This window comes from Carassius carassius, chromosome 43, assembly GCF_963082965.1.
Source record: "Carassius carassius chromosome 43, fCarCar2.1, whole genome shotgun sequence".
NCBI lineage: Eukaryota > Metazoa > Chordata > Actinopteri > Cypriniformes > Cyprinidae > Carassius > Carassius carassius.
This window is the reverse complement of record NC_081797.1, coordinates 12,140,433-12,167,140: the sequence shown is the minus strand read 5'-3', so window position 1 is coordinate 12,167,140 and position 26,708 is coordinate 12,140,433. Positions and strand designations below refer to the sequence as shown.

General features: G+C 36.1%; 2 protein-coding genes across 3 annotated transcripts in view; both read right to left on the bottom strand.

Annotated features, from left to right (window-relative positions):
- Positions 1-795, bottom strand: part of zgc:101783 (uncharacterized protein LOC447883 homolog) — a 104,812-nt gene extending 104,017 nt beyond the window's left edge. The window contains exons 1-2 of one of the 2 annotated variants that reach the window (XM_059536869.1): positions 711-795; positions 267-281 (exon numbers count right to left, since the gene is read on the bottom strand). In XM_059536869.1, coding sequence (XP_059392852.1) covers positions 267-281; positions 711-736 — 41 coding nt within the window. In that variant the 5' untranslated portion in view covers positions 737-795. The remainder of the gene's footprint in view (positions 1-266; positions 282-710) is intronic. The other variant, XM_059536870.1, reaches the window with a different exon arrangement.
- A 4,612-nt stretch (positions 796-5,407) lies between these two features.
- On the bottom strand, positions 5,408-25,455 carry LOC132125437 (interferon-induced GTP-binding protein Mx2-like). Its single transcript, XM_059536866.1, has 14 exons — positions 25,239-25,455; positions 22,062-22,258; positions 20,081-20,200; positions 19,869-19,979; positions 19,043-19,197; positions 18,823-18,961; positions 18,517-18,715; positions 10,330-10,408; positions 10,107-10,229; positions 7,430-7,562; positions 7,193-7,336; positions 6,975-7,051; positions 6,668-6,877; positions 5,408-6,585 (listed from the first exon to the last, which is right to left on the bottom strand). The coding sequence occupies exons 1-14, from the start codon at positions 25,337-25,339 to the stop codon at positions 6,361-6,363; spliced, it is 2,013 nt and encodes a 670-aa protein (XP_059392849.1). The 5' UTR covers positions 25,340-25,455; the 3' UTR covers positions 5,408-6,360.
- Positions 25,456-26,708: the final 1,253 nt, after the last annotated feature.

Below are 26,708 nucleotides of genomic sequence, written 5' to 3'. Positions count from 1 at the left end.
CACTTGTTGGCCCTTTTGCCTTCTGTCTGCGGTCCAGCTCACCCCTAAACCATCTTGATTGGGTTCAGGTCCGGTGACTGTCCCCATCACTCTCTTTCTTGGTGAAATAGCCCTTGATGCCTTCAGTGTGACTCTACAATTTTCATAGTCATGAAAATAAAGAAAACTCTTTGAATGAGAAGGTGTGTCCAAAATTTTGGTCTGTACTGTACATTCGAAGAGGTTGATTTATCATGACTGAATTATTATGCTCAGCTCCCCTCACAGTAACTGTACTTTCACTTGAAGGTGAAGAAATTCAAGTTAATGACCCATCACGTTAGTAATTTATCATTTGATCAACAATAATAATAAAAAATAGATCAGTTTATAAAAACAGAAAATAAAAAAGTTCAGCTTTGTCATCCTTGCTGATATAATTGATTTAACCTACTTTAGACTTTAGACTCTAGGCGTTAGATGACTAACGACAGTGCAAAGGTAGTGCATTGTAAACCATATTCTATTCATTTTGATTAACTCGGTCTTTAGGATTCCAGCTAATGCACAGCTCGTTTGTCAGCCTGCATCCAAATAAGTATGTTAGCTCTCGTTTCTGACTGATCTTTAAATACAAAATTGATAATGATAATAATAATAATAAAATACATGTAGACTAGCAATAAGACTAGAGCTGGTACAAAAAAGAGGTATAAAGCAGTATATCTTACTCATTCAGAAGAACAATTCCTTTCATATGTCCTAGTAGTATTCACAAGGAATTACTATAATAAAGAAGACTATTGTCCATTTGTGTTTGTAGTTCTGTCGCTCAGCAGCCAGGCCTCCAGATGGCGGTGTCGACTACAGGAGCACAGTGGAGGCAGATGTTTCTTTACTTCTATATGCTTTCAAAGTAAACTTTACTTCACTACATTCCAAAGCATATGCCAAAATTTTTACTGCACTTCATTTCATAAATAAAAGTTGTTGTTTGTTTTACCTTTAATACTTACGAACATTAAAAATGTAGTACTTTTTTTTTGTACACAAGAAATCTTTGAATTACTTTTACATGAGTAAAGTAAGAAAGTAATAGATTTCTAATGTAATTAAGTATTAAATGATATTTAATATTAAACGCAGTGCAGTAAAAAAAGTACAATATTATGCTTTGGAATATTGTGAAGTAAAGTTTTGTAAAGAAAAACACTCTGATAAAGTTAAGACACTTGAAAAGTATAAAATACTTCACTACTCTCCGCCTCTGAAATTAAGTTAATAAACATTTAGTGGAAGTCTGTTTTAATCTATACTGTACTAAATTACCAAATTTATAATTATATGTATAAACAGACAGGCTGATTCATTTATGATGGGTTGGAGCAGTTGAAGGCCTTTTTAGCATGTCCTGCAATATTCTAGATATATTTAGTAAAGAGCCATACAAGTAGGCTTTCTAGTGGGATGACCATGACATTACAAACGAAAAAGTTTTTTTTTTTAATGAAAAAAAAAAGGACTCCTATTTGCCTCTTTGCTTAGGAATTTAAAACCCTTTTCTCTCATTTAACCTTAAATACTGCACTAATTGTAATATAAGTAGTAGACATATTAGAAATAATAATAAAAAAAAAACGTTTTAAGTAATTGTGGACTATAATTATTGCTCAAATAGTATTTGGTACCAAAACATCTCCGCAAAATATTAAATAAATATTATTGAACTCAGATATACAACACTTACTTAACTGAAAAATAGTTAAGCTGTATGGTCACATTATAAAAAAGCAATAGGCCTACCCAGGGGCACTGCCAGGAATTTTGGGCCCCATGACAAAAAAAATCTAATTGAGCCCCCTCTGCGCAGCTGTTGTCACCACATCTCTAGGACCTAACTGTCCCATCAAAAGCTTTACATAACTCTAATCAAAGGCTTGCAACTGTCTTGCTGCTTGTAGTTCAATACTAGTACTAGCACAATATTTACTGCTAGTGATTTCTAAATGAAAGTCTGCATACAGTATGCAGTTCACTTTTTGATGCAAGATTAAAAGCCACCATAAAAATGTCCTTAAAGCAAAACTATGTAACATTTTTTACCTTAAAAGGGTTAGTTCACCCAGATAGCAAAATTATGTAATTAATAACTTACCCTCATGTTGTTTCAAACCCGTAAGACCTCCGTTTATCTTTGGAACACAGTTTAAGATATTTTAGATTTAGTCAGAGAGCTCTCAGTCCCTCCATTGATGCTGTGTGTACGGTATACTGTCCATGTCCAGAAAGGTAAGAAAAACATCATCAAAGTAGTCCATGTGACATCAGAGGGTCAGTTAGAATTTTTTGAAGCATCAAAAATACATTTTGGTCCAAAAATAGCAAAAACGACGACTTTATTCAGCATTGTCTTCTCATCCGTGTCTATTGTGTGAGAGAGTTCAAAACAAAGCAGTCTGGATATCCGGTTCGCGAACGAATCATTCAGTTCACCAAATCGAACTGAATCATTTTAAACGGTTCGCATCTCTAATACGCATTAATCCACAAATGACTTAAGCTGTTAACTTTTTTAATGTGGCTGACACTCCCTCTGAGTTCAAACAAAACAATATCCCGGAGTAATTCATGTACTCAAACAGTACACTGACTGAACTGCTGTGAAGAGAGAACTGAAGATGAACACTGAGCCGAGCCAGATAAGAAGAATCGAGGAGCTGATGATACTGTGCATGTGTGATTCAGCATGAAGCAGACCGACACACAGAGCACATGAACCGAACTGGTTCTTTTGGTGATTGATTCTGAACTGATTCTGTGCTAGTGTTATGAGCGCGGGTTAACCGAAGGCTTGAATTAAGGGCAATCATCGCAAATGACGCCATTACCGTTAACCGTTTTCTTCAACCGGTTTATTGAATCGAACTGTCCGAAAGAACTACTGGTGATCCGAAAACCGATGCAACCGGTTCTTCACTCATGAACGAGTTCGTTATCTGGCTCGGCTTGGTGTTCATCTTCAGTTCTCTCTTCACAGCAGTTCAGTCAGTGTACTGTTTGAGTGCATGCATTACTCCGGGATATTGGTTTGTTTGAACTCAGAGGGAGTGTCAGCCACATTAAAAAAGTTAACAGCTTAAGTCATTAAGTCAGCTTAAGGATTAATGCGTATTAGAGATGCGAACCGTTTAAAACGATTCGGTTCGATTTGGTGAACTGAATGATTCGTTCGCGAACTGGATTTCTAGACTGCTTTGTTTTGAACTCTCTCACACAGACATGGAAGAGAAGACAATGCTGAATAAAGTCGTCGTTTTTGCTATTTTTGGAACAAAATGTATTTTCGGACCAAAATGTATTTTCGATGCTTCAAAAAATTCTAACTGACCCTCTGATGTCACATGGACTACTTTGATGATGTTTTTCTTACCTTTCTGGACATGGACAGTATACCGTACACACAGCTTCAATGGAGGCACTGAGAGCTCTCGGACTAAATCTAAAATATCTTAAACTGTGTTCCAAAGATAAACGGAGGTCTTACGGGTTTGAAACAACATGAGGGTAAGTTATTAATTACATAATTTTGCTATCTGGGTGAACTAACCCTTTAAGCACGAGGGAGGTGATCAGGTGAATGGAGACAGGTGGGGATTAATCAATAAACCAAACAAGAACAGGAAAATGACCAAATAAGGAAACTCAAAGTCCATGAATGTAACAGTTACATTGGGGAAAAAAGAAAAACTCAGGTATTATTTACTCACTCTGGAGTTTTTCAAAGATTGTATGATCCTTTTTAGGAGTTAACTATTCCTTTAACATATAAACATGGCAACAGAAGTAAAACAGAAAATTAATGTTAGTACTTGACAGTTTGCATTTAAATCCATATCCTACTTTTCCTTGTAATTAATTTCCTTGTAATTCACATACATTCTGAGCATTAGCTGCTTGCTGGCGTAATCCACAAGTTTTTATTTTAGGTTAGGCAAGTCAATATAAAAGGAATTATGCTATGTCTAGTATATATATATATACAGAAATATTAAAACAATCACATATCCAAACAGAGATATTGCTCTTTTGTCACTGCAACACCACAGTTGCTCAAAACAATGAATATTATGTCATGTCGTCATCAAGTCTGTCTCATCGTGGTTTTGGTCAGTGCAGTTGGGGGAAAGCAACTGTGCTTGACTGCCCTTGGTGTTGCAGAAGATTTTTGCAATATGTCAGAATGACAGTTGGACTGGCTTGCATGTTGCGGTGATCACCACTGATCAGTTCTTCACAGATTTTGCAAATTGGAACACACCCAAACCTTGGATGGACAGTGGGAAGCAATGTTATATATTCATCCAAGACCCGTAATGTTCAACAAATTTATTTCATCAGCCTGAACTTGGTGGGAATAAATAGTTTACTATTTAAAAATGTATTATATCTTATGTACAGTATTTTACTCTACGAACTAAATTTAACTGTACAGTGATTAAATAGCATTCACTGCATCCGTGTAAAGTTTTTTACGTACCTTACCTATGTTAAACATAGTCTGTCATCTAGCTAGTTAACACTGCTTTGCTGACACTAATAGCTGTAGCAGTTCATTAGAAACAATATTTTGTAAATGGCTTTACACCTAATATTATTATACTGAAGTAACACACACACACACTTCAATCAATAAGGGAAAAAGTGATTTTAATTTTCAACATATAACGAGAAAATAATGCACTGTAGTCAAAGCCCTGATACTTCTAGATGATTTAGAAAACAAAATGTAGGTGTGTGCCCTACTTCAAGCCGATAGATGTGACTTGGATACTTGGTGAACAACACTTGGTGCATAAAGAAGACCTTTAAAGTTGCAAAGATATAAGTCTCAAATCCAAAAGATATTGTATATAAAAGTTAAGTCAACCATGCCCAAAACGGCTCATTCTAACACACCCCTCGTCTCTTTGTGGGAAGATTTGCATAATGCTGCCAAAATGTTCACGCAAAGAAAGAAGGCATAACTTTTATTCCGCCATGTCGTGAAGTCGCTGTGTGTTTTGTTGTGAAAGCGAAACTACTTTGTTTGGCCTTCCAAAAGTGGACACAACTAGAAATCAGTGGTTAGGTTGTATTTACAACAATGTTCCAGAACAGTTCAACCCAAATATTTAGATGTGTGCAGCGCATTTTATGGAGGATAGACAGTTTCCTGTGGGAGTAGCCTACAATGCATCTGTGGCACAAAGGCTGTTTTTATAAAGTGGGGCGATTCCAACTTCGCAAGGATAGTCTGGCGCTTCTGACTCACAGTATTTTAAAGTGAAGATCATGATAACTCCCTAGTAATTACTGAAATAATTGTAACGTTTGTGGTTTTTGTAAGGTTCAGGTTAGTAATTAATTTTGCTAGATTTGGCAACACATAAATCATTACTAGTGGGTTACCGTGATCTTCACTCTAGAATACTGATCCAAATAATTAGTAAGTCCTTTAGAAGGGTTTAATGAGTCATTACTAGTGTATGATCATGATCTTACTTCAGAATTAATTATACAATATTTATCAATCACATAAATTATGAACCTGTGTTTAGTAGTTCTCCAGGATAAATGAAAACATTTTATTTGTTGATTTGCTAATAGTGAACTACCTGATTTAAATGAGTGCTATTACTTACTAAATCATTAATCAGAGGTTTTGAAAGTTAATAGTAGTTTCTAGAATGTTAATAGTACATGAGTAATTTATAATTATTCATTAACAATGAAACAATACTCTAAAATGTTACCAAACTTTGTTTAGCTTTCTAATAATTTTAGATTTTCATAGTATATACATACATTAAAGGAGTCATATGATGTTGCTAAAAAGAACATTATTTTGTGTATCTGGTGTAAATCAATGTTTATGTGGTTTAAAGTTAAAAATACACATTATCTTCCATATAATGTACATCATTGTTTCTCCTCCCCGATTTAATTATACATTATTTATATTAATTATGGACCTGTAAATAGTAGTTATTGTTAGTTCTTAAGGGAGGTAAGAAAATAAATTAGCTACTGATTAGCAAATAGTGAACGCGACTAAGCACTATTACTTACTAATTCATTAATCAGAGTATATTGTTAGATAATATTGCTAATATTGTATAGCTCATGTGTTCTTTTGTCGTTATTCAATAATGATAAAACAGTATTCTAAAGTGTTATCAAAAGTTATATGGGTTAAATTGTTGAATCCTGCAACGCTTAAACAAGCCTGGAAAATGGATGGTTGGATATAAGTTGTCAGATACATTACAAGATTAACATAAGATACATTAGTATTTTATATATTTAGTATTTTGTGTTGTTTTTACAGATATCTTCTAGTCATTAATAAAAATTGCTAATTGTTTTTGTAGCAGTAGTCAAACGATTCAGACGAGCTCTTAGGTCTTTGCGTCTTCTGCTGACATCAGAGTCCTCAGACAGGAGCTCATGCACATCTGGATTTTCCAGTAATTTCAATGTGTCAATAGTCAGGAGCTGAGCAGTCTCCTGCAGCATGTAAAAGTTGATCATCAAGGGCAGTTGGTCAGCCACCCGCTGCACCACAATCTGAAAGAAAACAATTAGATAAGTTATGTCATGACACCACAAGCACAGTGCAATTTGTTATTGAAAACTACTGTAAGTTTACCTCATAATACGCCTCCAGCATTTGTTTATACTTGCATTGTTTGTCAAAGACAGGTAACTCCTTTTCTGAAAAAGTCTCATTTGTAATCTCACTCAAGGTCTTCAGGAAAATGGGATCTTGAGTGTAGATCCTGTTTTCCATTTCAAACTGCTCTGAGATCCTCTGCTCTGCCTTTTCTAGTTGGATTAACTGAATGTTGTTGATTTTGTCCTACAGAATCAAGTAAAAAAAGAACAAAGGAAAGAAAACTTGATCAACTTGGACTATAGTATTTCCATTTGAGGAGCAATTGAAAGGCATTATTTACCTTAGTGATGTTTTGAAGGACATGATAGTTCTGGAAGCACTCACTCACCATGTCCGTGAATTGCTTAATGATGATGTCTTCAGAAGAAATACACCATGAACAACAAAGATGTGCTAAAACTAGTCATTCAATTCTTGATCTAGTCTTTTGGTTTTTTAAAATGGAGGCTCTCCACAATGACCAGAAAGTCTTTAAAACACAAATATGTGTGATGGTACCTTTTATGGCATTGAGTAAATCCATGGCTGGATCCTTAAGTTTGGCCACATGGTCCTGCAGTATCTTCTTAAAGAATCTGTAGTTCATGAAACCAGGCAGTTCCATCCCTCTGTAATTCTCGCTTAACTCATTTGAATAGTTAACTTTTGGAAACAATATGGATTTCTTGTGAATTTAACTGACCTTTTACATTTCCATTAGAACTCTCTGCTTCTTAAATGTGAAAATATACTCACAGGGTGTCTTTGTACTGTTAAGATAATCATTCCACTTCTTGAATTCAGCACGAAGTTGGGCAAACATATTGTTGTCAGTTATCATCTCTTCTGATGACAGAGACTTGATTTTCTCATTAAATCCATTTAATGTCTGTGAGGAAAAATATATTTGTTTCATCATGCGCCTGTTAAATTATTATCATACAGGACTTGAGAAGGTAAAAGATTTATATGAAGGGCAATTTTGGGATTACATTTGACTTTTCCCCCCCTATGAATTCTAAGTGTATCTATTAATTTCCTTAAACAGATCTGTCTGTATTACAAAATGCATATTTTGTTCAATAATTTTTTTGGTACATTTGATCTTGAAGGGTTCCAGCGGATTGGACCCTAATGAAAGTTTTCAGAAGCAAGAAGACTTGATGTCCTGAAGTTGTTAAGATCAACTGCTGGAAATGCCCTTGATGGTCACCAGAGTGCACTCCACTGGTGTCATAGTCTCACAGACTACATTCCCCATGATCCTTTGCCCGGACTCTTCACTGATCATATTCTCCTGTAGCTCATCACCTCATTTATCTCATTCTATAAAAGTCTGGATTACTCACTCCTTGATTGTGAAGTCTTGTTTTGCTGTAGTTTACATGTTTTCCTTGTTTCCTGTGGTTTCAACTTTGGTCTGTGACCTTGTTCCTTTTGATCATTTGCTGCCTCTCCTGACCCTTGCCTTTTTTTGATTACTCTGTCTCACCTTGGATTGTATGGAATGATTTTTGTGTCTTTATTATTCAAATAATACATTGTGTTTGAAAGTACAATTATTTTGTAATAAAAAAAAGATTGCAAAAAAAAGAAAAAAAGGCTTAAGGCTCAAAAATGAAAGAAATAGATACAATTATTTGCAGTGCATATAAATCTTTGAAAATCTTTTTCTTTGTGCACTTTAATACTTTTTTTAAAATCACAAACCAAAAATGTTTCTGCCATCTTTTTTTGCTGGTCTAAAACATTTTTTTGCTAGTTGTAAAGTTTTGCTTGCGAGTTAAGCGGTCTCTGAAAGGCCTTTTCCTATTGGTCATTCTCGATTGAAGTCACAGGTTGACCACAGCCACTCTGTTTCATGACGAGAAACAGGTCGTGTACTAGGTAAGATAACGAACATATCTTAAACTCTGTGACAAGTCAACTTAATTATCTCCTCTCATGCTCTCCCATCTAAATACGTAATGTTAGCTAAGCCCATTGTAGATTTGATTAACCAACGGTATAGACAAATCCGGCGAAACATGGAAGTAAAGCAGTGCCGCCATTACTGCGTGCCTTTGCTGCTAAGGAAGTAGCAGAAGTTTCGTGTTGGTCCCGTAGGCAGCTGTAGCAGATGTTAGCTCAAGCTGTACGAAAAGGTTTTTTTTTTTGTACATATGCTGTCCAGTGATGCCGGGAAGAACGTGTTGTGTGGTTGGATGTTTTAACAACAGCACAAAACTACAGGCCTGGAATTAAACCGTTCGTGAAATTCGTGAGCCTTTGTTGCACATTGACTGCACATGTTTACGGCCATACGGATTACACAGAGTTCCTGGTCGAGCGGAGGAGTATTTATTGTTGGAATTTCGTAATAAAATTGACAGAATCTGAGAGCGGAGTTTTTTTCTTATCATAAGTAACCTGCTCTGCCTGGTCTGTCAGTCTCCGTGTCCTCTTTGCTTGTTTTTCTGTGCATGAGAAAATGGATGTGTGGTGTGAGAGCATGTGAAAAGTATTTATTGCATTTGTATTAGTTGTTTGAAGAGTAAAAAAAATCAGTGGGTCTTAACCATAGACTGTGGTCGTAACGCAATTACAGTCAGCAAGTCACTCCCAAAATAATTAATTGGGTCGGTTGGGTTATTGGCAAACAAGAATTTTTTTTAAGGATGGCCTTATAGTTATTTGAAACTTGTGAAGCTTGTGAACATATTAGCAACACAGCTTGTAATGACATCGTTCAGTTTATTGTTGTCATAAAGTAATACACTTCTTAATTACATTACATATTTTTACATTATTACATTATGTTGTAATTATGTTGTTAATAAATTACCTTTATCAGTAAGTTTTGGCCACTGCCTGACATCTACCAAATGTTCCCTTTCACCAGACATTTTCTTTAATGAGCAGGATCCGCTTTCATTGAAATGTCATTAGAGGGCACCGGCAAGTGTCACACCGTCACACTTCACAGGCACGCAGTAATGGCGGCAAGCAAGATGGCCACGCCCATAGAGTTTGCGGCGGATTTGTGTATAGCTAGCTACCAGAGCCCCCAATAGTAAAGCGTCAGGACAAGAGACAGAGATTGTCGATTATTATAGCTCAAGTGAAAATAAGATAAGTAACGCACATCAAATAACTAGCTCATTTGGCGGGTTAGGATTCATAAATTATGACCATAAAGATTTTCAAAGATTTATATGCACTGCAATTAATTTTAGCAATTTCTTTATTTTTGAGCCTTAAGAAGACTTTTTTTTTTGGCAATCTTAATTTTTAATTACAAAATAATTTGTTTTACTTTCAAACACAGAATCTTTGATGGAATAATAAAAAGACACAAAAATCATTCCACAGGATTGCTGATTTAACCTGCCTGTATGACTACGTTCTTTTCATAAAGCTCTGCTGTCACCGCTCATTGTGAAAGAGGTCCTACTTTAATAAGGAAATCCTTGGCTCCCTCAGGGTCTTCTGGTGGTCCAATCTCACAGTCCTTAAGTGCTCTCTTCACACTCCACAACTGCTTATTTATCTGCTCATGGAGCTGTGGCAATGATTTCTGACAAAGATAGGCAAGACACAATTTGATTATAGTATTTTAATCCATCCAAAGTGCAGTTCACAAAAAATTCATGATTTTGAGGCATTTAGAAACTTACTTTGATATGATCAACAAGATCCTGAGTCAGTTTGACGGCAAGATATTTAATAGTTGCTTTATCCTTTTTCAAGAGGCATCTGTTGAAAAAGAGAAGGCACTTTTTTCACAAGTTGGCTTATTTTAGTTCATGTACTATAGATTAATTAAAAAACAATGGGCAAAGTGAACACACACACAAAAACATTTATATAAAAAAAGAAAAAGGGAAAGGAGGGGTTTGCTCCGAATTAGTTTGGAACAAATCATTTCTGCCTAGAAAAAGATAGCTGCCTAAAATTCTGGGACAGGAGGACTACGAAATTGAAAGAGCTCATCGCACTTTGTAACGACGACCAGCGGAAAACTGCAAACCATGGGCCATTCTGATTAGTCTACTTCGATATGGAGACACACTTAAGATCCTCAATGCGGCCAGAGAACGATGCAAGCTCATCTATGGCAATTCTACTATCATGCCATTTCATGACATGTCATCAACCTCGTTTAGAAAGGGACAAGAATTCAGCGCACTCAAAAGACAGCTACGCAATAACGACGTGTCTTATGCGATGCTTCTTCCTGCGACGCTGAGGATTCAGCTACTGGTGGGACAAAGATCCTTCAACTCCAAAGCTTCGGCAGAGACTTATCTTCGACAACAGCATCCGCACTTAATTGCACTTATTTAATATGTTAAGAAAAGGCATATCAACGATGTCAAGGGATCTATATTAAACTTTACTAAAGCAATCACCCATATAGCAAGCAAGATTAACTGCACCGAAGAGGGGTGAGTGTTTTTTTTTTCTTCTCTTTGATGATTATTAATAACTTTGGTTATGTCAAGGGTGGACTATATTTAAAATATAAAAAATGTGTTCAAAAAAAAAATCTGATGTATGTGGAATTATTTACGAAAAAGAGGTGAATTTCGGTTATGTTACTAGGATTGTTCTAAGTAAATAATACGTTTGTTTGAAAGTACATAATATAAATATTTTTGGGATTAACAGAACTGGCACGGGAGTTAGTTGGTTAGGATAAGATGGAGGAAGCCAAGTTCGACTATGTTTTGTGGTGCATAATCAGTCATGGGGGTTTGAAGTTTCACACTTCGTGTGAAATGCTTAATTGTTTAAATTGTTTGGGTTGGTTGGAGATAAAGTTCTTAAAATATCATTAGATGGAAAAAGAACAAAAAGTATAGTTAATTTCAAGCACACTGAAATATAAGTTGGTTACTTGGAATGTCAATGGGTTAAATTGAAAAAGAGTAATTCTATACCTCAGAAAACATATAGGTATTGCTTTGGTACAAAAAACACACTTGACTGATTCTGAACATCAAAATCTTAAAAAAAAAAAACGGCATTAAGCCAAAGTGGCCTGGACAGGATTTCTTTTACATCACAATCCAAAGGGGTGGTTATACTTCTTGATAAAAATATACCCTTTCAAATGGAATCTGTTGATAAACCTAAATCTGGTAGATACATTATCATAAGAGGAAAGATTGCATTGCAAAGAATAACCTTAGTAAACGTATACCGTCCTGAAATGGAGGGTGCTGATTTTATTCATAATATATTCTTCAAATGTGCATGGCCTTTTGTAGAGCTAATAATTGGAGGAGACTTTAATTTAGTCTTACGAACACGGGATAAGGTGGGAAAAGTATTAGCATGGCATTAAAAAAAGACGGAATTAGTAAATCAATAAATAAAATATGCTCTTCAGGTAATAAAAGTATTAAACATACAGCAATTTATAAAAATCTAAGAATTCTTTAATTTTGGATAAGTCTCAAGGAGTAGAGGAAGCTGAAATCCAAAACTTAAATTAAATATCCCAGTCTTATGTGATAATGACCGAGGAGAAGTAGAAAAAGTAATTTCAAAAGAAGAGAGTCTGCTGTTGCTGCACTAGCTTGGGGTAAAACACCTGGTTTGGATGGTTTTTCAATGGACTTTTATAGAATGTTTTTCTCTAAATTAGCTGACCCATTGCTTTCAAAGTATGAGGATATGAGGAGGCAATTTATAAAAAATAAAAAAAAATTACGAGAGACTTTAAATCAGGCTTTAATTACGGTCCTGCTGAAACCTGGCAAAGACCTTAATCTATGTACCTCATATCGGCCGACCTCACTACTTAATTCTGACTATAAATTCTTTCTAAAATGATTGCATTACGTTTAGAGAGGGTTTTACCTAGTTTAATTCATATGGATCAAACTGGATTTATAAAAAATAGATCCTCTTTCGATAATATACGAAGATTAATGAACACTATTTACTCAGCAAAACAAATGGATTCTCCGGTGATGGCTCTTTCTTTAGATGCAGAAAAAGCTTTCGACAGAGTAGAATGGCCTTATTTGATAGCTATTTTGCATAAAATGAATTTCTTCATTTGAAATTCTTAATTTCTTCACAAAATGATTTATTGATATGATGATTCGAATGTTGTATAGAAGTCCATCGGCAGCTGACCATACTAATTCCGATTTCTCTTCGTACTTTCATCAATCAAGGGGAACCAGACAGGGATGTCCTCGGTCTCCACTACTTCTTGCGTTAGCAGTGGAACCCCTGGCCATAGCAATATGGGCAAATGAATCAATATCTGGACTAGAGGTAGGAGGTTGTGTACGCAAAATATCATTGTAAGCGGATGATGTTTTGTTATATCTAAATATTTCTTAATCATCTCTACCTACTTTATTTCAATTGTTGGAAAACTTTAGAGACCTATCTGGTTATAAAATTAATGTTAATAAAAGTGTTATGATGCCACTGAATTTGACTGCGGAGAAAATGCTCTCACATTTACATTACATTTAATCATTTAGCAGATGCTTTTATCCAAAGCGACTTACAAATGAGAACAATAGAAGCAGTCAGGTCAACAAGAGAACAACAACAGTATAAAAGTGCCATGACAAGTCTCAGTTAGTCTAGTATAGAACGCATAGGTAGGGTTTTTTTTTTTTTTTTGTTATAATTAAAAGTCAAGAAAAGGAAAAGTGCTAGTGTTAGTTGGTTAAGTGCAGGCAAAAAAAGATGAGTCTTTAGCTGTTTCTTGAAAATGAGTAAAGACTCAGCTGTACGAATTGAGATTGGGAGGTCATTCCACCAGCTGGGCACAGTCCAGCAAAAGGTCCGTGAGAGTGATTTTGAACTTCTTTGGGATGGTACCACAAGGCGTCGATCACTTGCAGAGCGCAAACTTCTGGAGGGCACATAAGATTTAACCAATGAGTTTAGGAATGTTGGTGCCGTGCCAGTGGTCGTCTTGTAGGCTAGCATCAGTACCTTGAATTTGATGCGAGCAGCTACTGGTAGCCAGTGTAACCTGATGAGGAGAGGAGTAACGTGAGCTTTTTCTTGGCTCATTGAAGACAACCCTCGCTGCTGCATTCTGGATCAATTGCAGAGGCTTGACAGTACATGCAGGAAGGCCCGCCAGGAGAGCATTACAATAGTCCAGTCTGGAGAGAACAAGAGCTTGGACAAGAAGTTGGGTTGCTTGCTCTGACAGGAAGGGTCTAATCTTCCTAATGTTGTATAAGGCAAACCTGCAGGACCGGGTAGTTGTAGCAATGTGGTCTGTGAAGCTTAACTGATGATCCATCACAACTCCTAGGTTTCTAGCTGTCCTCGAAGGAGTAATGGTTGATGAGCCCAGCTGTATAGAGAAGTTGTGATGAAGCAATGGGTTAGCTGGAATCACCAGGAGTTCTGTCTTCTTAGGTTAAGCTGAAGGTGATGGTCATTCATCCAGCTAGAGATGTCACTCAGACAGGCTGAAATGCGAGCAGCTACCGTCGGGTCATCTGGTTGGAATGAGAGGTAGAGTTGGGTGTCATCAGCGTAGCAGTGATAAGAAAAGCCATGCTTCTGAATGACAGATCCTAATGATGTCATGTAGATTGAGAAGAGAAGTGGTCCAAGTACTGAGCCTTGAGGAACCCCAGTAGCAAGGTGGTGTGAATTTGAAACATCACCCCTCCAAGACACACTGAAGGATCTGTCAGAGAGGTAGGACTTAACCCACAGGAGTGCTGTTCCAGAGATGCCCATCTTTCTGAGGGTGGACAGGAGAATCTGGTGATTAACAGTATCAAAAGCTGCAGAAAGGTCCAGTAAGATGAGTACCGAGGATTTTGAAGCTGCTCTTGCTAGTCGCAGGGCTTCAGTAACCGAGAGCAGAGCAGTCTCAGTTGAGTGGCCACTTTTGAAGCCAGATTGGTTGCTGTCCAGGAGGTTGTTCTGTACAAGGAACATAGAAAACTGGTTGAACACAGCTCGCTCAAGTGTCTTTGCAATGAATGGAAGAAGGGATACCGGTCTGTAGTTTTCAAGAAGCGCTGGATTTAGAGATGGTTTCTTGAGCAGTGGGCTTACCCGAGCATGCTTGAATGCTGAGGGAAATGTTCCAGAGTGAAGAGAGGAGTTGACAACGTGAGTAAGCGAAGGTATGACTGAAGAAGAGATCGCTTGAAGGAGGTGAGTGGGGATCGGATCAAGTGGACAAGTAGTAGGATGATTGGACAGGAGAAGTTTGGAGACGTCCATCTCTGAGAGTGGGGAGAAGGAGGAGAAAGAGTGAGCATCGGTCATTGTGAAGTTGTCCTCAGTCTGCGGTGTGGAGAATTGGTCGCTGATGGATCTTGTCTTATTTGTGAAGAAAACTGCAAAGTCGTTCACTGTAAGAGTCGATGGAGGAGGTGGTGGCGGCGGATTAAGAAGAGAAGAGAAAGTCTTGAAGAGTGTCCGAGCGTCACAACAGCTGTTAATTTTGTTGTGGTAGTAGGATGTTTTAGCCGTGAAGACATTTGCAGAGAAGGAAGAGAGGAGAGACTGATACACACTGAGGTCTGTAGAGTTTCTTGATTTCTGCCATTTCCTCTCTGCAGCCCTGAGTTTAGAGCGATGTTCACGGAGAACCTCAGACAGACAGGGGGCAGAAGGGGCAGTGCGTGCTGGTCTAGACAACAGTGGGCTGATGAGACTAGTCTGATGAGAAAACAAGGCAAGACACTCACAAGCTGCTGTCCTTCTCTGTAGCTCGACTGTTTCTTCTGACAAGTGCTTTCTAAACAGCTAATTAAGTACTTTCACTGGCTCTGGCCACGCCTCACTATTTAGCAGATCGAAACCAGGCAGTCCCGCGATAGGCAAACGCAAAACCAAGCGCCACTCTCAGCACGTATTAACCAGGGTAAGACACACACAATTTAAACCAAAAACTTTCCTAGCAATGACGATCACACACTAGTCTGATGAGAAAACAAGGCAAAACACTCACAAGCTGCTGTCCTTCTCTGTAGCTCGACTGTTTCTTCTCAAATAACATTCCTTTATGGAATTCGGAAAAGATTGTGCATTTAAAGATTAAATATTCCTTCAAAGCTAGAAGAAACATTCGTTAAATTATTCCCCATTACTTAATTCATGAAAATGAATGTTCTTCCTAATTTTTTATATTTCAAACATTTCTATCCCACAAAAGTTTAATAAATCTCAATAGCCCAATTTATTTGGAATAATAAAACTCTGAGGGTTAAACTTAAAACATTACTGTGACGAGTGGGGTGGGGCCAAGAGACGTGGGAACAGGAGCGAGGCCAGTGGAGTGATTGGATATGAGCGACACCTGCTCAACCCACCGGTCTCGAGTGCCACGGAGGAGATGGAGGGATATAAAACCGGAGCGACGACAGTGACGGACGAGAGAGGACCAGGCCTGGATTTTAGTTGTGTTTGGTTTTTATTTGTGCGCGTCAGTTGTCCGTGAGGGGCTGACGCGCTGTTTTGTCTTTATTTTGATTATTAAAAGGAGCTATGTGGAGGTTTTTAATTAAAAAAAATCTTTAAGATGGAGTTTTCATTTGTACATGTATGAGCCAACCATGATGTAAAAAAAAAGAATGACACCTCGACTGTCCACCACGGTTGCCTCTATCAGCCTGTAGGCTCAATTGTGCGCACTAAGAACGAGCATGAGACTGGCTGCAGTTCCTCTAATGGCCACTGGTGTCAGTAACGGTTAGAAATTTCAGAACCTATGCAATGCTCCTTTAAAGTTTCTGTTTGATTGTCCGCCAGTTCCCGCCTCCTTCTTCCCGTGATCATGGAGTTTTATATAGTTACAATTACAAATGACATTTAAAAAAGATGGATTACAACTTCCAGATTTTCCGTTTTGTTATTGGGCAGCATAAATGAGAGCGGTATGGTTTTGGCAGATGAATAGTACTTTGCCACCTGCATGGAAACAAATTGAAAGATATCATGCAGGGGAAATACCTCTAGATAAGGCGCTGTTAATCCCATTGACTTGTGTTACAAAAGTAGTAAACAACCCATTCATTAGACACGCTTGCAAATTGGGGTTTGAAATCAGGAAAAAATATAATTGGCTACTGTCTTTATATTATAATACTCCTTTTCACTACAACCCATCTCTTCCTGAGGTATTAAGAGATGGGATAACACAACATTGGTATAAAAAGGGAATACAAGTATTTGGAGACTTATATGAGGAGGACACACTAATGACATTTGAACAATTGAGAATAATGTTTTCTCTTCCGGTTAAATACTTTTTCAAATACTTTCAGGTGAGAAATTATATAAATACAATACATGATAATTTAAGGTCTCTCTCTTTACTTCCAATAGATAAAAAAGGTTTTGTGTCTTATATGTACACCAATTTCATTGACTTGTATGGGAAGGATGTATCATTGTCAAGACTTAAATGGGAAAAAGCAGCAAAGAAATGTATAGTTATACAATGGAAATCTCTCTCTCAGATTTGGGGCAGATTTATTGCATACGTGAATAATTTGGATGTTACTTTGACTGAAAATGCTGATATGACAATTCAACCCATCTTGACTTTAATTTCTTTATTATCAGAATTGTTATTTATGTATTTGTGTTTTTACTTTTCTTGTTTCTTGTTTCATTTGTCTTTTTTTTTATTTTACACAACAACTCAATGCCTTGCAATGAGGTTCATTTAAGTGCTCTGTCTAGTGAGGATTGGATGGGGGTGGAAGAGTGGTTGGAAAAGAATGTTTACTTGTAAATTCATACTGATTGTGTAAGTGGTTGATGTAAAAATAATAAAAATATTGATAATAAAAAAGATAAAGGCTGATTTATACTTCTGCATCGGACCCTAGCCTTTTTATGCCATAGGCTATGCATCAGTTTTCATTTATACAGTACTTCTGTGTCATTGTCTGCATCGACGTGCAGTACACGTTCAAACTGCAGTGTCCACAGGCATGTTGCTGGTATGACCTGCAGTACCACGACAAAAGCCGAAGAAGCGGCTCTTTGGAGAAGCATTATAGCCATGACAGTGGCAAATGAATATCAAACCATTAAATTATTATTTAAAACTACAAACAGAGACAAAGGAAAAGGGGAAGATGGCATTCTTTCAAGGACTTGTACGATGGCAGATAGACATTGTTTGTTGCAGACAACTACTGATGTATAATGCTATGTAGCATAATAATGCCCTAGTGGTAAGAGAGTTTGACTCATAACCCTAAGGTTGTGGGTTTGAGTCTCGGGCCAGCAATACCACAACTGAGGTGCCCTTGAGCAAGGCACCGAACCCCCACCAGCTCCTGCAGCATAAATGGCTGCCCACTGCGCAGGGTGTGTGTTCAGTGTGTGTGGTCACTGCTGTGTGTGTGCATTTTGGATGGGTTAAATGAGGAGCACCAAGTAAGGGTATGGGTAACCATACTTGGCTGTATGTCACATCACTTAAATGATAAGACTCTTTGCTTTGTTAGATTTTATATAAGGTGTAGTAACAATAAAATAAAAGTTCATAAGGAGGGAGGGATTCTAGCAGACCAATCACAGCGGTCCATGTAGAACTGATGCTCGGTTAGATTTTTGGAGAGGTGCCCGTCAAGCTACGGCGTAAGGGAGTGCGTCTGAGTAAGCTATGGCATAGGTACGACGCCGAAGTATGAATCAGCCTTTATGCCTTATTAAAAGAATTAAAAGAAAACCTTTAGTTATATGTTTTTCATCATATATATATATATATATATATATATATATATATATATATATATATATATATAAGGATAAGCAAATTATAAAAAAATAAATTTATATGCAAAATCTATTAATTATCAATTTAAATTAAATTATTTTCGGTCTGTAACCTGAAATGGTCATGGTTTTGGAAGAAATCTCTCTCCATTTGTGCTGCCTCCTCCAGAGAAATTTCTTCATTGATCTGCTGTTGTCCTCTACACTTCACCATGATGTAACCTTTGCGGAGAGGAATCACTTTGTTCTGGATGATGGCCAGAATGCGTTCCTCTGTTCCCTTGTCTATGAGGTCTGGTTTTGTCAAAATGGCTGTGAGAATGAAATGGTTATTTTATAAAATGTCAATTTTCTGGCTAACGCGCTGCATGATATTTTGGTGAGATTTTTGATGTTGTGCAGATCCACTGCTTTATTACCGACTGTTCTTTTGCCCTCAGGATCAACTTCTTGTGCCATTTTTAAGGCTTCTGTTGTTGCAATGTCAGTATTACAAGGGACCACAACCAGGTTTATAGTCTCAGGTTTCTTAATATATTTCATGATCAGACGTTTGATCTATAAGACAAAGACATAGTTTAAAAACCGTACTTATACTAGTTTGATCATGAATCAGCAAAATCAGATTATATGACTCACCTGTTTTCCAATATCTTCTGGTTGTCCTTCTACTGGGACTCTGGCAATTCCTGGCAGATCGATCAGTGTGAGGTCACATACATCTGGTGACATGATCTCTAATGTGATGAGCTCATCACGTATTCCTACCCCTTTTCCTGCCAGCTCATTCTGGGCTATAAAGCACAAAAACTGCAGAATTAACTCTAATGTTCATTGGAAAAAAATTTGTCCTTTTAAGCAGTGAGAATGAAGACATTCATCGTAGTCTAGCCATTGTAAAGAGACTATATTGTACTTAAATATTTTGAGTGCAACCATTGCTTTGGAATTAATAAATGAATATTTCAGTTTTTACATTTTATATGTAATGGTGTACCCTTTAAAAAAAAATTCAAGTACATAATTTGTAAAGAAACATTAGGCTAAAATTGAGACTTTTAATTAAATATACATTTCATTCAGTGCTTAAAGCATCAATAGTTTGACTGTTTTACCCATTAATTGTGTACTGCTTATACATTGTTAGCTTAGCAGCATGCTAATAACAGGCTCAAGAGGGTAAAATTAATACAGAAGTTTGATACAGATTTTGACAGATTGATTGTATACAAGAATGTGGCTATACAACAAAACTGATGTGCTATGGGTTCTGCACAGTGATAAGGAGAATTGGAATGCTGAATTGACAAAACAGCATCCAAGACTATAAGAAAAATCAATTTTATAGGACAAAATATATATGTACATAGTTACTGATTATGAGATTCAGATTTCCTTTTTTATTTTTGTATTCTATACACTAGTAACAGTGAAAAGAAAAGAGAATCCCAGCAGTTTTACTAACCTGCTGCAACATGTTCTCCAACAAATGAAGGATCTGAAAATTCAATTTTCTTCTGATTTTGAGTTGCCTGTGCTACCTTTCCAACCACCAGTTTGCTGGCTTTAATAGGACCTGCAACAAAACATGGTTTAAATCCAGTTGTAAAAGCAATAATTTAAATGCAGATACCCTTTAAATTGAGAAAACAAAACACTGAAAGCAGTACTATTAACCTGCAAAATGTGAGGAATTCACAGATTCATCAGTTTTCTTATTGTATGTTAAAACAGCCTTCCAGTTGACTCCTGGTACCTTCTTCAGCCTCAACTCTAATGGACATCTGGTCACAATTCCTACAGCAAACACAGTTGACAATCAACAGAAAATGAAAAGTTATGTGACAAGTGATTGATGTATCTATCCATCGATCGTTTGTAGGAGAGAGTGAGAGAGTCACAACACCCCTTGACCTGCAAAATATTATGTTACTGTGTTGTTTTGGTTATTATTATTATTAGGGCCAGCACCACTAAGGCACAGAGCCCTCTTGTTCTTTTCTTTTTCAACAGTCAAAACTTGATGTATATCCAGGGCTGCTGCTGGCCAAATGGGTGCCCTAAGCATGATTGTATTGTTGTGCCCCCATTCCTCAAATATAATGGAAAAAAAATAACACCTACTATAGGGGTGAAAATAGAACTTTAATTAAATAATTAGAAAAAAAGGAAAAAATTAAAAAAAGTAAATTAATAAATTGTATTTCAAATTACAATTGTAGCTCTCGACATTTACCTATATCTATAACTTAAGACTAATTTATTTTATCGTCTCAAGCATTCAGAAATCATGCAAAAGGAAATTAAGCAGTTTAACTATGATAAAACGTGGTTTATTTTTGTAAGGGTTGTGATATGCATGTTTTTTGTTGAAGAAATTATAAAAGGCTGTGTCATCTATAGCAAAAAGGCGGCCAAAAATGAAAGATTAAGTGAATATTTGAATACCTGTTTGGTCAGTAGCCTAAACAAGGATTTGATTGTCCTGTAAGTGTAACAGCAGCAATTACCTGGTATTTGGCTCCCTTTGCAGGCATTTGTAATAACATGTACATAAATTGTTTATTTAGTATTTGCCTACATTATGTATTTTAACAGTGTTATTATTAACCAACCATTATTGCCTCATTGTTTTTTTTATATAATGCATTTTAAATCATTTTAAAGGCTATTGATGGCTTAAGTCTGTTTTTATTGCAACAACAACAACAAAATATTACAGTATATTAATACTTTTTTGTAAATTATTATTTGAAGTAACAAAACCATGGTTAATCTGCAGTTACCATGGCTATAAGAACAATGATTTGTGGTGTTATTGTTAAAACCATGGGTAATTTTCTAGGGGAACCTGAAAAAAAACAAACAAAAAAAACCCTTTCACAGGAATGTGCCTGAAAGTTATAAACGAGCCTTGTTTTTACCTAAATGACTTAAAATTTATTTTAATCTATATTAAAAATGTATAGGTGTGCATTGTAGCTGACACCTAAATGAACACATTACAATCGTTTTATGGCTGCAAGTCTTTCTCCTCAAATGCTATTGATCTTTAAATTTGCGTTTGAGCCCATGTGAAAAAGTAGCATAATTTACATATGATTTACAGTTTATTTGAATAAATATCAAACATTCAATTCAATTGTGGATTATAGCTGCACCTAGATGAACAATTACAGTTGTTTTTATGACTGCAAGTCATTCTCCTCAAATGCTACTGACGTTAGAAAAGTGTATGTCAATATTGCATGTAACTTTAGAGACGGTCCCTAAATTTGAGACTCTTGAATGTCCAACATCAAGCCAACTTGATGCCTGTTTTTTTATTTTTATTTTTTACTTTCTTTAGTTTTCTTTTCTCTTCTTTTCTCAGACTGCACGGATCCAATATTATAATGCACAGGAGGAGATTTCTTTCTCCACTGTATACGTGCACTTAAGACATAACCGACTGTGTTTACGAGAATACATGCAGAGGGGTAAATAAAACTAATTATTCCTGTTGTAGAAAACATAGTCCTAGGGCCCTATGTGTTTTCAGTCAGGGCCTTGTCACCAAATCTCAGACAAACCAAGAGAGCAATATTGGAGATAAGTGCTTAAAGTGGTCACCCAGTGTGTATGAATATCCAATAGCAAAGATTAAATTAGAACTCACCATTGCCTCTTGGAAGTCCAATTCCAGACAGTGCTTCCAACACAGAACTTTTTCCAGAACTCTGGTCTCCAATCACTACAATAGTCGGTAATGCCAAGTCTTTATGGATGCCATCTGACCTCAGAGTGTCAATCAGATCAATGCATGGACGAATGTGCTCTTCTAAATGACTGTGAAATGCTCCCATCATTTTCTGACTGTAAAAGATAGATGTACACATGTAAAGAAAAAAAGAGATTGTACTGTAATTCTTTCAGTCTTTGGCCTTTCATACATAGTCACTTTTATTTGTTTAATGTATTTTATATTTGACTGATGTGATGTCTTGCTTCTACTGCATCATGGTCATCCTGTCGGTGTGAGAAGAGTTGTAACGATCAGCAATGAAAGCAGCGTAAACCTCTTAAAACCGTAACCTGTGTCATATGGGTCATTCACTGAGCAATGAAAGATAGAATTTATCTTTACTAATTACATTAGACTGATTAAAACTACACTGTAAAAGAAACTGTGAAATTTGTGGTTAAAAATAAAATGCATCTGTGGATGCCAGAACCATAAATCTGTGGAAGGTTTTATTTCCCATTTTCAAGAGGATATATTTTTTAGCACACCATTTTACCTACTCATTGAGCTGAACAACTTCATGGTGACAGTCAGTTTTCCACCCAACAGGAAGTCAGCTATTGTGGATTGTTTATAAAACAATTTGTATATGCTCTGAAATTGAATACACTCGTCCTAGGTTTTTGTTACCATTCGCCACCAAATTGTGTCAACATGATCAAGGATGACATTGAGGATGCAAAATTGCTAAGGAATTTTTGAGATCTTGAATGGTTTGGCTTTGGTGAGGAACAAACTTATTGTGAAATCAGAGAAATGGGAAGTATATTATAACTTCAGCATACATTGGCTGATTTTGATCAAACTTTGTCTATCACAAAGATGAGGCCATTATGGGTTAGGTGTTATAGTGCCACCAACTGGCAGCAAGAAGTAATTTTTTAATGCTTTGAAACCCCTGTATGTTTGATTCATACTTAATCAGAATATTGGCAAAATACAGGTGATGTAAAACTGCGAATTTATTCGTAATATCTTAAATACTGTTGCCATGGCAACACTTCAAACTTTAAAATACTTCCCTCATGCCGTTCCAAACCCGTAAGACCTCCGTTAATTTTTGGAACACAGTTTACGATATTTTAGATTTAGTCTGCGAGCTTTGTAACCCTCCATTGAAAATGTACGGTGAACTTAATAATAATTGTTCACATATTTGCAAATGTGCAGGCTTGGTCTGCTATTAAAATATTTCTTCATTATAAATGATCCTCATCTAATATTTCCTCGCTGGTAGAAAATTCTGGTCCATGTCCTAAAATGGGAGCATATTTTTTCTCATGGTAGCAAGCTGGTGTAAATCACATATGATCTATTCTACAAGGATGAATTTATGACATTTGATAAGATTGTCTAATTTTCATAGTGTGCAAAAATATTTTTATAAATATTTACAAGTTAGACATTATGTTAGTGTTAGGAATGGTGGACTCTTCATTGGAAATTATAATAATAAAATAATTTTTTGGGATAATTTTTCTTTTGTAGTTCAGACAGTCAAACATTTGTATATAAATTTTACTCAATGGAATATGAACATAGGCAGAATAAGCTTATTGATCTCCAGAAATCTTTGAGTAAAAACATTGGGTACCATATCGATCCTGCTACCATCTCTGTTTGCAATACATTTAGAGAAATGCAGTTTTATATAGTACATTAAGCCTGTGTTACCATAGAGATAAAGCAAATTTAACAAGTGACGCCTAACTGTATGAAGTATAAAAAAAATCCCCTGTACTTTATTCCATTGTCTGTGGGAATGTATGAAGGTGGAAATATTTTGGATTTTAATTTGTGAGGTCCTTTCAGATGTTTGTAAAGTTACAGTTAAAACTTCACCTATTATGCGTTAACTAGGCATTTTTCCTCTTCCTGTACCAAAACATAATGACATTATTCGTCCTATTTTGATGCTGGCAAGGAAAGCCATTACGAAGAAATGGGCTGGAGAAAGCCCTCCCTTATATAGGGAATGACTATTTATGATAAAAGACCTTATATGCCTAGAACAATTAAGATCTTATGGGTAAACTTATGTTATTTAACTGAATGTGGGAAGAACCCTTAAGATCTTTGGGGGTTGGTGAAGATCCCAGCATGGTACCCATAATGTAGAATTTTAAATCTACATAGCCCTACTTGTTTACTTGGTTATAAAAATATGGTGATATAAATTGAACATGGTTGTTTTTATTTTCCTCCATTGTGTCATGTGAATATTTCGTAGGCATTTTTTAATTATTATCATCATGTTGTTACTTTTGTTTATATTATTCTTGTTATTATTGTTTTTTGTTGTTGTGATTCTGATTTGTAATATGCTTTGTGTGCTACCCACTGGCTGCTGACCAATTAATAAAATAAAGATTAAGTTTTATTTATCCTATTCATATTTAAATCTTATGTGTCAAGTTTCCAGACGAAATTAAATGTATTTTTATATGTTTTCCTGACGTCAAAGGGCTGGGGTGGCACTATAAAACTTGTTAAACTTCTTAGTCTTTGTATTTATAGCCATTGTGTTTCTCGTGTGCTTCTTCAATTGTGGTTCATGATAAATGCCATTCTGCCCATGTCTTGTTCTCAGGGTTTAGAGTTTCTTATTCTTTTTTTCTTTTGTCACTTAATACCTGCACATAGAACCTTGCCTTTGCTCGTTTCCCCCAATTAAAAGATAAATAGTTTATGGTTAAAATATTTGAAATATATGTTTCAAGCCTCTTAAATTCTTGTCTTGATATTTTTTTCCTTCTGTTAACTTTTTTTTCCTTTAACTGCATTAAACCATATAGAATAAAATAGTTGGATATGGCTTATCCCTACCTAGAAAATTTTCCACAAGTCGAATTCACTCAAATTTACTCCCATTTTATTTTTTACTACCATTATATGCTTACATTTATATACACAAGACCAGGCAATTGGCATATACATACATTTCTTATAGCAGGAAATAAGCCAAATTTCTAAAAGCATTAATATTTACTTCAAAATAAATGAACAACTTATTCAATTTTAACATACATACATACACATACACACACTAACCTTTCATTTTGAGAACTATCACCATCTTCATCACTTCTTTGGTCTGCAGTTGAAAACAAACCTGAACTGGACATTTTACCGATTGTGCCTGAAGTGGGCATTTTCTGGAAAATGAAGAGAAAGAAAATAAAAAGTTCTAAGAATATTTCCTTTATAATGTACTTGCTTTTGAATGCCTCTTAAAAATTGTTATTTAGGTTTCACCCAAACAGAGCATTTGTGGTGATGCTGAAAATATAAATAAAAAATAAAGTAGGTCAGACTGAATTTATAGCGTCACACCCATTATACAAATGCAAGTAAACATAAGAATGCAAATTTTTATATATATATTTTTTTTAAATAAAGCTGATCTTATTTATGACTGCAGTGTTGATTTTAGCCTGCCTGTCCGCCCGCAATCAGCTAAAGTTACAGTTAAAGCTTCAACTATTATGCATTAACTAGGCATTTTGCCTCTTCCTTTACAAGAACATAATGACATTATTCGTCCTATGTTGATGCTGGCAAGGAAAGTCATTATGAAGAATTGGTTTGGAGACAGCCCTCCCCTATAAAGGAAATGGCTATTTATGATAAAAGACCTTATATCCCTAGAACAATTAAGATCTTATGGGTAAACTTATGTTATTTAACTGAATGTGGGAAGAACCCTTAAGATCTTTAGGGGTTGGTGAAGATCCCAGCATGGTACCCATAATGTGAAAATTTTTAAATCTACATAGCCCTACTTGTTTACTCAGTTATAAAAATATGGTGATAAATTGAACATGCGTTTTGTTTTTCTCCATTGTGTCGTGAATATTTCGTAGGCATTTTTTAATCATTAAAGGAGCATTGCGTAGGTTCTGAAAAATTGTAACCGTTACTGACACCAGTGGCCGTTAGAGGAACTTTTTTTTTTTTAACTTACGAGGAGTGTCCGTGGGTGTCTGAATTGTGCTGGAGGCTGGTCGCTTCTTTCCATCCGCAGAGTCCATTTGAAAACACTATTGCCGCTGCTTACTATAATGGCTGGCGTGCCGTACGGTTGCAAGCCCAAGTAGACGAGAACGCGCATGAGTCACATTTTGTGAATTTTTTTGTTAAAAATCTAATAAGAAAACTCTGGACATTTTTCATACTTTGTTTATAATTGATGTCATGGTCACTAAAACTGTGATAACTTTTAATACATTTAACAGAAAAAAAAAAAAACTTTCTTAAAACAGTCCTTAAGAGAGTCGTTTTCCCCCACTCTACCTTATAATCTGACACTTTAGCCAATACATAAATTGCAGTGGCCTACTAATATTTGAATGAGTGGAGAAAAAAAAAATAGCTAGGTCTATTAATGCGGTGCAGGTACTGATCTATCTATCTATCTATCTATCTATCTATCTATATCTGGATTGCTCATCGCGTTCTAAACCGGGGGGTAGAGTTTCACATTTTATTGAAGCATCCCTGGGCGCCGCCATTGGCTAGCGG

Excerpts from the sequence above, each read along its gene's own strand:
- LOC132125437 (XM_059536866.1), bottom strand. The coding sequence starts at position 25,339 with ATGCCCACTTCAGGCACAATCGGTAAAATGTCCAGTTCAGGTTTGTTT. Across the intron at positions 19,198-19,868 it reads TGGAGAACATGTTGCAGCAG|CCCAGAATGAGCTGGCAGGA; the intron begins GTTAGTAAAACT and ends TGTGCTTTATAG. Across the intron at positions 7,052-7,192 it reads TTTACTCAATGCCATAAAAG|ACATCATCATTAAGCAATTC; the intron begins GTACCATCACAC and ends TTTCTTCTGAAG.